At 50.5% G+C, this 12,854-nt stretch overlaps 1 protein-coding gene across 2 annotated transcripts in view; it reads right to left on the minus strand.

Moving 5' to 3' along the window:
• The window catches only part of OPHN1 (oligophrenin 1), a 65,871-nt gene that overhangs the window by 20,696 nt on the left and 32,321 nt on the right, over positions 1-12,854 (minus strand). For both annotated transcript variants that reach the window (XM_054839742.1, XM_054839743.1), the window contains 8 exons: positions 9,170-9,271; positions 8,047-8,157; positions 7,188-7,292; positions 6,075-6,204; positions 4,691-4,791; positions 2,667-2,758; positions 2,464-2,542; positions 1,463-1,496 (listed from right to left, as the gene is read on the minus strand). In XM_054839742.1, coding sequence (XP_054695717.1) covers positions 1,463-1,496; positions 2,464-2,542; positions 2,667-2,758; positions 4,691-4,791; positions 6,075-6,204; positions 7,188-7,292; positions 8,047-8,157; positions 9,170-9,271 — 754 coding nt within the window. The remainder of the gene's footprint in view (positions 1-1,462; positions 1,497-2,463; positions 2,543-2,666; positions 2,759-4,690; positions 4,792-6,074; positions 6,205-7,187; positions 7,293-8,046; positions 8,158-9,169; positions 9,272-12,854) is intronic.

Below are 12,854 nucleotides of genomic sequence, written 5' to 3' on the forward strand. Positions count from 1 at the left end.
CTTGAGTCTATTTTGGGTTACAGCATTGCTCCCTACCCCCTGTCTTTAATAATAAAAGCATAAATCAGAGTCCCGCCACATGTGAATTTGTGTCTGATAAGGGGTTGATTAATCATTTCCAGGGTGCTGCAAAATCTGCAGTTAAAGCTCTTCCACATCATAGGATCATGTAATTTCTGCTTATCTACTTGACTAGATTAAAGAGCAAAAACAATACAGCTTGATATGCTGAGCAAAGCACAGGTTTTTGTTCCAGCCAATTAACCACAGGCTATCTCTGCCAGGTAGAAAGTCAGGATTTTTTTCTATACACGTATTTCAGCTTCTGTAATGACGCTACTACTACTGCTAATCTTTCTGGGATATCTGAAAGCGTTGTCCAAGCCATGTGAAATATCTTTCTGCTCAGTGCAAACATTTATACTGAATTTCTCCTCAATGACTATGCTGCTGTTGGTTTGGAATTTTTGGGGTTTGGGTTATTTTGGGGGAGTGTGGGTGTTTGGTTCTTTCTTCATCTTTTTAAGGTAAATTGACATTTTACTGGAAAAGACGGCCACAGGACACATCTGGACCAACTCCAGTCTTAGCACAGGCTGTGATGGCAAATCCTACGAAATCACTGTATTTTCAGCAAGTTTTTTATAACTATTCTCTCTGAGCAACAGCGATGAAAAGCTCATGCGTATCTTAGCTCTAACATGGGAATGAGCAGACACCCTTAAGCACAGATCCACTCGGTACTTGATACTGAGTGGTGTGACACGACTTGAAGTCCTTCTAGCTCTAATCTATTAAAAAGAGTGTATTTACTTTTGCAAAACGAGTCGCATTCCTTCCAGGCGTGTAATGCAAACACAGTCAAACAACAGGTTTCATGCTTATGCCTCTGCTAATGCTACCTCTACGCTCATTAAAGTCCGCTAATTAAAGCGCTGATAAAAGTAAGCTCTAAAATACAGAATGCAAGCTTTCACCCAGCTAACGAAGCCCGGAGTTCTCCACGGCAGCACCTCAGCCTGCCCTGGGGCAGCAGGATGGGTACACCCCGCTTGGGAAAGGGGAGACACGGGACAAGGTGCTGGGCTGGGAGCTCCGGGGAACTAACTGCCACCTCTGTTTTTCTATTATAATCTTTGCTAAGGGAAACGTCCTCAAAATCTCTTGCTGATCTTTTTTCCCCGCTGTTATTTTGGGGTTTAGAGGTGCAAATTGAACTCCGCATCCCGCTAGTTCTCTCTAAATAAAAACTGCACATTGTAATCGGTAAGTTTTACCGTTTGCAACTCATTCTTATCAGTATCAGACACTGTGATGAAAGGGAAAGAAGTTACACTGCCGCCACGGAGGGAAAACAGCCTACTCAGCAGAAACTGAGGATGAGTGTATCTGCAAGGAAATATACTGCCCGACCTCCGGACAGCTTCGACAGCTCAGAGGAACAGCAACAGCAGTGACTCACTTTCTTCCTGTTTTGTGATGGGACTGTGGTAGATCTGAAAAAGGGGAGGGAATGAGGGAGGAAGAAACAAAACCATAATGCAACATCATTTGATATTTATTTTCAAAGGAAAATGCAGCCCCCCATAAATCACCCAAAGCCAATCACAAACAGTAGGACAATGTCCCAAATAAATGCCATTTTATAATTAAGCAAGATGCCACTATCTACACAATAAATGGGTTTTTGCTGACTACCTACATTTCACTGGAGCACCTATTTCTAGGAAAGAGGTCTCCCAAAAACTGAACAGGAAGCTTGTTTGTCCTCTAGGCACCCTGCAAAAATGGCAGCTGGACAGTCTGGCACACAGGGGTTGTGCATTTTTTTTTGTTTGCTTGCTTTTAAAAATTCAAGCTGCCAGAAACGGGTTTTCCTGCACTGCACATCCTGCTGTCCGTTCAGTAAAGTGCAGGAGTCTGTGCTTTGCTCGGATGGAAGGACAGGAACACCAGCAGGCACAGAAAGGTGGGCAAACACTGGTGCAGCGTGCCTGCTCCCATGGGCCAGACTCTACAAACACTGCTCAGAGCAGGGACAGACACAAACAAAAAAAAAAATCACCTCCCACAGGTTGGAGGGTGAGTCGTGAGCCGCAGAAATATGGAGTGTCCCAGACCCAGTAAGGCCACAGTCCTCGGGCAGGCTGGCACAACCAGGGAACGGACCAGAGCTTTAAAGGGGGAAACCCGAAATCCCCATTGCGAGCTGTGCCGCAAGCAGGACAGCACAAAGCCCCGTTCCAGACATGCAACGGCTGAACCGATGCAACGGCAGTGAGGGAAGAGTTGTGGAGCTGTGGAGCTGCAGAACGGAGCTGCAGGACAGAGCTGCAGAGCTGCAGGACTGCACAACAGAGCTGCAGGACAGAGCTGCGCCACTGCTCCTCCCCGGGACCCGCCGGCAGAGGACACTGCTCGACAGCACACCGACGGCTGGGCAGCAGCTCCCTGAACACCTACCGGTTCCTTCCCGTCCATGGCTTCCATCCACAGCCTTCGATTGGCTTCCGAGAGCGCCTGCAGCGTGATGGTCCCAGACCTGCGCAGAGTTCACCCGGGGACAGGCAGGAAAACGAAGCAAAGGTTGTTTTTAATAAACAGCAGAGAACGATTCCATCCAGGTTTACGGGGTTTGGAGGCCATGTGAATACTGAGCAGCTCACCTTTCATTAGTTTCAATGTCAAAGCAAAACCTTTTGTCTATAGAGTCAGTCTTTCTCCTTACGCAGGATTTCAGTGTCAGGTCTAAGGTGCCCTAGGAGAGAAAATGAAAGCCAAGGTTAGAGGAACGGAACACAGGAGAAGATTTGGGGTTCCTCAGCACCCTGGGCTGCAGCCTAGCACAGCACTGCCCACGGAGCACCAGGCTCCCGGCGGGTGCCAACCCGATGGCATTGGTACCAGGAGCACAGACGTCCTTCCCACTGTCAGCAGATCAGAAGCTCTGCGAGCCAGGCTTCCTCTCCTCAGCCACAAACTGTTCTAGACTTCATGGCACTACCCCACAAACAAGCGCTAAATATCTCAGCAAGGAGCGATATGCCTCCGCAGAGCGGGAACACTGCTGCCAGCAACTCTCGGGAGGTGGGCGCTTGGTCTTTGAGGCCAGGGCTGTGCTTGTCCGTTATCTCACACAGCTGGGTCCTAATTTTTATCACGTTAATCAGTGCCACCAACTATCCATAGCATTCATGGTCCAAACAGCTTTACACAAAATACCTCGTTAAAAAAGAAAGTTAACTGACCAAATCTAGAGCAGATGCACTCTGAAGAGAGGCCGGCACTGCAGGGCTGAGCGCTGGCCCTTTGTCTTCGTGTGCCTTAATATAGGGGCATTAACTGACTCTACGGCAGTCAGGTTGTAACGTGATTGTGAGATCTCCACGACTTTGCAGAAGTCTGAAGGGAGGCCCAGGAGAGCTCACAGCCAGCCAGACCCCAGGGCTGAGTCTGCAAGACCTCTGGCAGAAGCGGATCAAGCGGACCCAGGGCAGCTCAGCAGCAAGGACAGCCTCCTCCAAGATAATGTCCGGCTTACACGCCGTGGTGATAATCTCCTGGCTGTGTTGTGCGTGTGTGCAGGTTCTTTGGGGCTTTTAAGAGCTCTGCTTGTAATCGTGGTGTTTGAGGTTGTGTGGCTACCTGCGAGCTGAAGGTGCAGATTACCAGACTGCAAGAGTTTGGGGAATAATTTACATTTTTGCAAGCCACTACCCGCATCAACTGGCCTTACTGGACATGTTTACAGCATAGATGACAACAGATCTCTCCAGTCAATAGTTTGGACGTTTCTTTGCCAAAGTCTCTGCCAAGGGCTTCCAAAAAATACATTTTATTTTATTGCTGCAGAGTGCAGAGGGCTGCCAAAGAACAGACCATGAGATCACGAACTGGAGCACAGCACGCCTGACTGGGAAGTCCCGGAGGAACGTCGCTCCATGGCAGAGGAGGGTGGGTGGACTCAGCTGGACGCACTTGCTGTACTCTGTCATCCACGCCTGCATCCTACCCCCCTTCTGTCACACCGAGGAGCTGCAGGGAACTCCCAGACACTGGTAAGAACCAAAGCATTTCGTGAAAGCAGCAGTTCCCCGAATCGTTGCCTTACTGCGGTTCGGAGCTGCAACCACTGCCCTCTCCTCCTCTCCTAACACCGGTCCCACTCACAAGTAACCAGTTCTGAGAACAGAAATCAAAATCACAAACCAGTGACTGTGCAGGCATGCAAAGGCAGAGAAATACTGCTTTTGGAAGCACTCGTCTAATAACTCAAGTAATTCAAGTACTTGCAATCACTGCCAGAGGGCTACGTGCAAACCACGCTGCAGGTTCACCACCCATCTGCATGGGTAAATATAATAATTAGCTTGTCTAGAAAGGCAGAAATTTCACACTCGCCCCAACCCACCCGCCTGTGTGGCCAGGCAGGGAGGGGACACAACCACCGCTCTGCTCGGTGGGCAGGAGCCCTTCCACAGCCGCGGCGTTAGGACCAGCCCACCGCCAGCATGTCATGAGGACCGGCGCTGCCAGACGACCGCTCCCAACGGCGGGGCTGGCCTCTCCTGCCTGGACGTGGCACTTTGACGTCTGTTTGCTTACAGACAGAGATGACGTGGATGGATAGAAGGTGAGACCTGACAGCTGGGTCAATGTTTGCAGACATTCCTCCAAGAAACCAACTCACTTGCTTAGCTCCAGGCTTCTGGTCCATGGGCGTCATCCGTAAGGTTTTTGCCTCTTTTTCGTACTGACAGTAATATTTCACCCAGGAGATGCCCAGCGCCCCTGCGGAAACACACGGGAAGCTGGAGTCAGAGACGGTGCCATGGGTGGACGCAGCCGGCGGGGCACGGCCAGTGATTCCTGCGTGTCTGTGCTCCTCCAGGACAGACACCACCGGCCCCGGGGACACCTCCCTCGCCAGCATCTGCACAGACAAGAGCCAGGAGGAGCGAGAGGAGGAGAGGTGCACGGGCAGCAGCCACCTCCAGCACCCTCCCAAACCGCTGCTGGGGAAAGGGCGTTTGTGAGACTCTGGGCACCAGCCAGGCCGGTTCGGCCAAGTCCAGCCATGACCGACACTGGCAGGATCCTACGTGTCTTGAATGCCTGTTTCACACAGACACCGCTATTTTTCCCTGTTGCTGAAAGTTGGTAGTAAAGACAACAGCATCTTTAAAACACTCTGAAGTTCCTACTTACACCACACTAGATTTATCATCACTGTTCTTTGTTGTCTTACCTGAACCCCTTTATATGCAATACTTCAACTGATACTTTATTTTTTTTTTTAAGTTGCAGTGTCAGGAGGAACAACTCTCTTCAAACTGAATTTATAGGGGAAACATAAATAGAGGCAGCAAATGGTCACTGGCATGCAGGAACACACAACAGTTGTTTATGGACTAAAGTTACTATCAGTGTGTTTTCTTTTAAAAGCAGGATAAGCATACATACAAATATATGTGTAAATATATTTGTATATATAATCCAAAAACGAACTGCTCACAAAGTGAGTTGTCTGCAGACTCAGAAGCCACAGCTCTCATTCAGGCTTTTGTCCCCCGAGTGTTCATACTTGCATGGCCACGTAAAGCTACAGTGAGTATTTGTAGAAGACTGAATTTGGTCTGATTTGATTCCGCACAGAATCACAACAAGTTTTGCTCTCAGCAGCTTAACTCCCACCGCCGGTTAACACTTAGCGGTGCTCGGATGCCCTCAGAGACGCTGTGGGAGGGAAGCCGGGCAGGACACCAGATTTGTCCTGATAAAACGCAGCCAAGGCGCAATCTGCCAGAGCTCCCGTCCCTCCAGCACTACAACAGAGTAATAAATCTCATCTAATTTGAGCGCAGGGCAATTAGCTCCTTGCTTACACGGCTCACGTAACCCAGAGAAAGCTCTGTGCCACCGCTGAGAAAGCTGGCAGCTGAAGTTGCCAGTGACTCCCGGGCACCCCGTGCAGCACAGCCCACTGCACGGCAGCCAACGCAGCGGGGCTATGAGCCGGGCAGCCCGGGCTCCCGTGTTCTTTAAGGCGTTCAGATGCATATAAAAACCGTTACATTTCTCCTGAGTGTAGAGATAGCCCTCAATGGTCGGCTGCCCAGGTAACTTGCAGGTTAGGGGGGCTTCCTTCATCCTCTTCTTCAGGTCTTCCAGCTCCTCCCGCGTGCTGGAAAAATGATTCCTTGTCTGTTAAGAGAAAACAAAAGGAAGCACATTGGAACATCAGCAAAGAGCAAGCTTCAGGTATTGCTGGTCAAGTTTTAGGTGCTGTGGCAGAAATGAATCGGTCCCCAACGTACAAATGCAGAAGCCGCTCCACAAACTCACATGAAAAGTCCAGCTATAAGAACACTGGGCTCTTAAAGATGATTGAAGAGACAAAGTTTAACGTGGAAACGGTGTTGAGGAGTCACGACTGGGAGGACACTTGTTCTTTCAATAAAAGAAACTTAGCACATTTTAAGGCTAGGTGGAGAAGAAGGAAGCACCTGAACTTCTCTTTGCACCATTGTTTAGGTAACAGGCGTATTCTCCTACAAAACTAAGGCGTTGATTCCTCAGAAAATCACGCTACGCTGCTTGGCATGAAATCATTTTTACAGAGTCAACACAGGGTACAAAATCAAGGCATTTTTATAGAACACCACTTAGACCAATTAACGAGCCAGCAGCAAATTCAGCTTGCCACAGATTTATGACTGTTGTTCCATGGGAACGAGGGCTAGCCATGAAAAACTGAGGATAAAAGAAAGAGGACACAGATCTTTTACCCCAGGAGTATACTTAGCCAACGGAGGTGCTTACCAAAGTACGTAGTAAGCCGATACCACTACGATCAAGACTGGAGGCCTTTTTAGAAGACGTGTACAGTTTCAATCTCATGAAATTGGAAGAAATTCTCAGGCTTGTTTATGCACAAGGTTAAATGACACAATTGCAATAGCCCCTTCTAGACAGAGAAAAGCACTGTAACAGCACCTGCATACTCTCTTGTGCAGGAGAGGAGAAAATACATGTGAATTGAGAAGGAAATAACTTTATCTGCACCTCCCACAATGCAAACACGGACAGTCTGTTTTGCATGGAAAAGCCTTGCCACCAGAGGCGATTAAATACAAATGAGAATAGAAGTCACATGCAAAAAATACTTCAGCTGGGCAGGAACTCACATTCTGCAGGCTGAGCTGAAGCTGCTGTTTATAAGGGAGGAAATCCTGCGTGAGCTCAACCGTCAGGTTGTTGTAAGTAAAGAGGCTGTGGAGAAAAGCCAGCACCTGCAAAGCAGGGAAAGGACACAGATTAATCTTCTCTCCTATACTTCTGATCAGAGGAAAGAATAGACAGTAATTCTGTAATTCAGAAATTACATATACAAATTGATTTTTTTCTTACAATTTTGGAGTGATGCAAGTCTTAGTATGACTTATGCAGACAATGTCCCTAAAGCCCAGCTCTGCCACCCACACATCTGTCTTAATAAAACACACCCGAAATGAAAGACCTTGCTGGGAGAACAAGAGCAGATCTGCAGATTGCTTGTCCACGAGACCTACATGATCCCACGCTCATCCACGTCCGGTGCCAGGGCAGAGCCACCCACCCAGGACAGGGTCCCCACACACAGGGGACCAGCCCCACGCTGGTACCGCTGCAGCCTGTGCCATGCAGAAAAGTGGACTGGATAACAACTCTCTCCCTCTGAAGACAGCGAACGCTTACCAAACACAAGGTGTCCAAGATAATTCCTATTCCTAGGATAAGTCCTCTAGCTACCTAGGGCATCCAGCCTGTTCCTCGGGATTAACTTACAGATAATGAGAAACAAGTCTGTGGCTTCATGGTGCTCCAGCAAACACCACTAAGGCTGTTAAGCTGCAGCAATCCGAGCATGCAGTGTTAACTCCTGCTCCACCACAAGAGTCCCCAGGACCAAATCCAACCTGGTAACTCATCCCTTCCTGCAACTGTCAGCAAGTCAGCGCATCTGAGCATCAAACAATAAGGCCTGAAAGCAGAGGAAGCTCCTACCGGTTCAACAATACTGAATTTCTTGCTTTCTTGTACTTCCTGGATCTGGTACACATACTCGAGGGAGGACTCAAAGAAATTGTGTCTCTCTTTGTCAACCTGAAGGTCAGCCTGGAAGAAAGAGGGACAGGTGAAAAAAGAAAATACATCACATCTAGCTTGACAACATTTGACTAGCATTTGTCTGTCGGCCCACAAATAGTTGTCCTCACTGCAGAAAAAGCCTCCCAAAGGAGGGAGGCCTCTGGCCCAGGTTTGGAACACTTTGCACAGAACCAGAAGACTGGAACATCGGCCATTCTTCTCAGGTCTGCCCTTTTCTGGCTCCCTTCTGTTTATGGAACCAGCACATCGCCCCACTCTGCAAGGACAAGGCTTTCCCAAAGCGTAGTTGTTATTTTAGCACAAGCTCCTCCTCCACCCGCAGCCCTGCACCGGTGAGGACAAGGCCACTGACACGATCCTCTCGCCTGACTCCTGCTGCGACCCGAAACCAGCGGTTCCAGAGCTGCAGCACCAGGTAGGACACCGTGGCGTGCTGTGTTACCGCGGCTTACACAAATTTTGCCCTGCAAAGATGCTTGTAGGTTGATAGGACAACTGGTTTGACAGATTTGATTTGACCCCACTACTCTGACGTGGGGCTTTGCTTTTCTTTCCTTCCTTGTTGCAGAATGTCCGGCAGCAGCAAGAGCTGGAAAGGGGCATCCCCCTCCGCCTGCCGCTCACTGCCACAACTACCCCTGCAAACACCAGGGGCTGGGCAGGAAGCCAGGCTGGCAAAAATAGCCATAACCAGCTACTTTGCAGCCAGATCAGGTCCCCAGGCAGGTGAAAGGGGGTCAGCCCCCAGCTGTGCCAGCATCACTGGTCACTGCCCGGTACTAAGGGAGAGAACAAGCGATGGCAACGCATACAGCCACTACTGCCGTTCAGCACGCTAAGGAGAACTATGATCTCGATTTCCCTGGTCTCATCCAGAGAATCTAGGCTTTAGGTAGATTTAACTGCTTATCGGTTTCAACTGGTTACTGAAAGGGACGACTTTCCCTCCTTCTTTAAGATCTAGAGCAGCTGGTGATGTTGCTTCTGGACCCAACTCTGAAGAAAACCCCATACTCACCTCCTGTAACTGGGATTCCTTCTTTTTGGAAGACAAATGCAAATGGCGATCCAGCATAGAGTAAAACTTCTCACCATCCTTCTCAAACTTTTTCTTTCTTTCCTGTGGATGCAAGAGTTAAAACGGAACCAGTTATCAGTGTTTTCCAGATAAGAACATGCAACAACGCCAAGATCTTTTGTGCAATTCAGTATTCCCATGGAAGAATTCTGGTTGACCCAACCAGAACAGGAGACCACCTTCCATCTGCTGCTTTCACAGTCCGCTGCCTACGCTGGGTTTAGCTATGCCTCACGACCAAGCTCTGGCAATACTTTGTGGCACAGGAACTTGACAGATTTTATCATGTCAGCATTGTGGCAAAAGTCCCACCGAGGAGGCACTGTTCCCCCCTCCCAATCTCTTCAATGCCAAGTAAACTTGGGACGTATCAATACGTCCCAAACCTGGGCACTGTTTGCTTATGTGCTGTTCACGTAGTTCAGAAACAACTGAGCAAATACTTTAACATCAAAGACATGTCCGGGATAAGAAGAGATTTGTCAGGAGTTTGGCAATTTTCTGTTTGGAAGCTTTTATCGTGTGTTTCTGAAAAGTATCCGGACGAAAGCAGAAGATTGGATGGGCACTACGTGGGAGGGAAGTCATCGTCCCTTTGTTAGCAGTGGTGGAAAGAGAGCTCACAAACCTTGCAGTCACAACTTACACAAGTTTTACTGCACAGCGCCCAGCCCGAATACGCCCAGGGGAACGCTGCCTCAAGACAGCTGTCCTACGATGCACAGCGTGAAGGCTTCACCCCTCGGAGGTCCTGCAGCTGGGCCGGTTCTGACTGACCTGCTGTCCTCTCAAACATGCCTGCCACAGGCATGCGAACACCAAGGGTGGACTGGCTTGTTAAGGAAAAAAAGACTTTTGAAGGAACCACATAGCAAAAAGGGTTGTTTGCACTGGCAAACCTGAATGGGTAAATGCGTAGAACGAGCGCAAAAGGAGACATTTAAGAAGGAAACCCAGAGAGAACGCAGGGAGCTGAGCTGAGGACCAGGCTGTGTGCTTACGCCTTACGACGACTGTGAAACCACGGAGGACTGTGGCAATCAAGAAACAACCATGAGTAGAAGCCAGGTTGACGAATACCTACATCAGATGGTAACCAAGCCGTCAGTGATGGCTGAGAGGCAGTTAAATTGCTAAAATAGGGAAATTCCAGCCTGGCAACAGCCTCAATGCCAGGCCCAAGCAGCTGAGGACTAGTGTATACATACTACAGGGTACGTATAAGATGATCAAATGCTCTGTCTAGCTTTTGAAAGCGCAAGAAAGTAGAGTCAGGAAATCCCAGCCTCCTGTGGAATTAATGGTATCTTTCAACAATTATCTCCTAAAAGCCCTGAAATCCTGTTCTCTTGCCCCCATTCAGGAATTCATCGTTAAGCAAACACACCCCAATGCCACCAGAAAACAGAGCAGCAGGACTCTGCCAGACCGGTCGATATTAGTTATTTTCCTCATGAATTCAGCAGCGACTGCAAAGTTTGAAGCCGCGTTTCCTAAATAAAGTCCTTTCTCTTTCTCTAGTCAGTTCTCCTGCCATGAAGTTTTGCTTCCCCTTTCCAGCTGCAAGGACTACCCAGTCTGTGTCCTGGAGCACACGAAGCGTGCGCAGCTCCCCACGTTGCCATCGTGGCCAGCATCTGTCGGAGAAGGGCAAAGGCACTCACATGCAACGGCTCGGTCGGATCTCCCGGCAACAGCCGCCTCGGCCTTTGCTGGAGGAGCAGCTTGCCATCAGCATCCCGGCCGGTGTTGGTGGACACCGGTTCCTTCAAGGCGCCTCAGACAACGGGCGGATGAGCGTTACTGCCGGCTGCCCTCCTACAAAAAGGACTTCTCACCCCCCACGAGAGTCCTGTTTCTCTAATCCTTGCACATCGCTATTGTGAAAGCACAATTACTATGGAAAAGTGCAGAGGTGCCAACTCGAATATCCCTGCTTGTATTTAACTCTCTGGAGTAGGGCGGGCTTAGACCAGCAAACCTTTTTACTCCCGTAATTACACCTACTGCCCTACAGCGACCCTGTAATGACAAGACCCCTGAAGGGAAGTTTATCTTCTGGTATCACCCTCTGCAACATCAGGGATACTGTGAAACCAAATTTAAGCAGCACCGCAGCTGCAGAGTCGATGCCGGGAAGGACTGTCGAAACAAAACACCACCCTCGTGACTGACACCCCTGATAAGGAAATCCAAACCCAGAAGCAAAACCGTCTGTGAAGCAGCGATTACCATGTCTGTAAGGTCACGCTTCTGGATCGTCTGTCTGTGCCATTAGATGCCACGTCTACCGCAGCCAGGCTGGTTTTCATTTCCGTAACGAGGAGTCCCCAAGTGCCAAGGCCACAGAAGTGCAGGGAAGCACAGCTGCATCGAGAGCGGTGCTGCGGGTCTGCAGCTCACAGCTCTCCTGCTGCCGGCTTCTTGCATCTTGGCGAGGATGGCTATGCTGGCAGCAGGTCCCGAAACCCCCCGGTGATGGAAAGCTGGCTCCGAACCCAACCAAGAGCCCAGCTGTCCCCATGGAGGTGATGCAGAGACATGGTCTCTGTGCACAGCACGGGACGGTGCCAGCCCCACTCCATCAGGGCGAGCAGCTGATGGCGCAGCAGGAGAGGGGCCGAAGCATGCTCCCGCGCTCGAGGCACCGCTCCAGGCACCCTGTCCTGCCTCTCCACACCGGTGAGCAGCACACGTAGAGTGACTCGGCTATCCCCACGCTGGTGGAGTGGCCACGAGGGACGGCAGCCACGCTGCAGCCCAGAGCAGGGACCAACCTCTCCTGCCCTCCGCCACCCGCTCTCCGGCTGGGCGGCTGCCCCAGGGGCTGCGGCAAAGCACAGGGCGAGGGAGCAGGGAGCAGCAGCCTGGTGCTGCCGCGGCCGGGCATGGCAGAGCAGGGGGATGCGCCGCCGGATGCAGCAGCTGGGGAGCCCGTGGCTCCCAGCGAGATGAGCATCTGGTCCCCAGGAGAGGTGACGTCGCTGTGGGCGGCCGTGGTGCCTGTGCAGATGGCCACAAGAATACGAGGCTGCAACTGCAGGGAGACCAGGAGCTGGGATCCACACAGCAGCTCTGCTGCTAGCGCCCTGCGGGAAGACACAGCCCATCCCGCAGCAGCAGGTCATGTCTGCAGAGCAAAGGGAGGTGAAAAGGAAGAAAAAGCCTGGGGGAGCAATGGGAGAACTTTTTCTGCAGCAGGAGCTCAGAGGCCAGACAGCAACTCCTTCAGGAAGCACCTCCTTCTCCACCAGCACCCGTGGGCAGGCAGGGACACGCGGCCACGCTGGGGGTGCGGAGCACCGAGCTCTCCCCGGGGATCGGGAACGACGGCCAAGATGGACACCAGCGTGTGAAGTGTGGCTCACTCCTGCGGGACATCTGCTGCTGTGCAGAAAGGAACACAGCGCAGAACAGCATTTTTGGCCACTAAAAGGGGGCTTGCCAATCATTTCCCACTCTGGCTAATTAACATATAACTGAAAAGCAGAAGGATGAACTACAAATCCTTCCTGATTGTCAAGCCAAGGCTTCTAACAGCTTGTTGGCTGCCGAACAGAGCAAGCCAAGACAAAAAACAACACAAAAAAACCACCCAGACTGAAACACAATCTGGAAACATGAG

This window comes from Grus americana, chromosome 12 (genome assembly GCF_028858705.1).
Source record: "Grus americana isolate bGruAme1 chromosome 12, bGruAme1.mat, whole genome shotgun sequence".
In the NCBI taxonomy this organism is placed as follows: Eukaryota; Metazoa; Chordata; class Aves; order Gruiformes; family Gruidae; genus Grus; species Grus americana.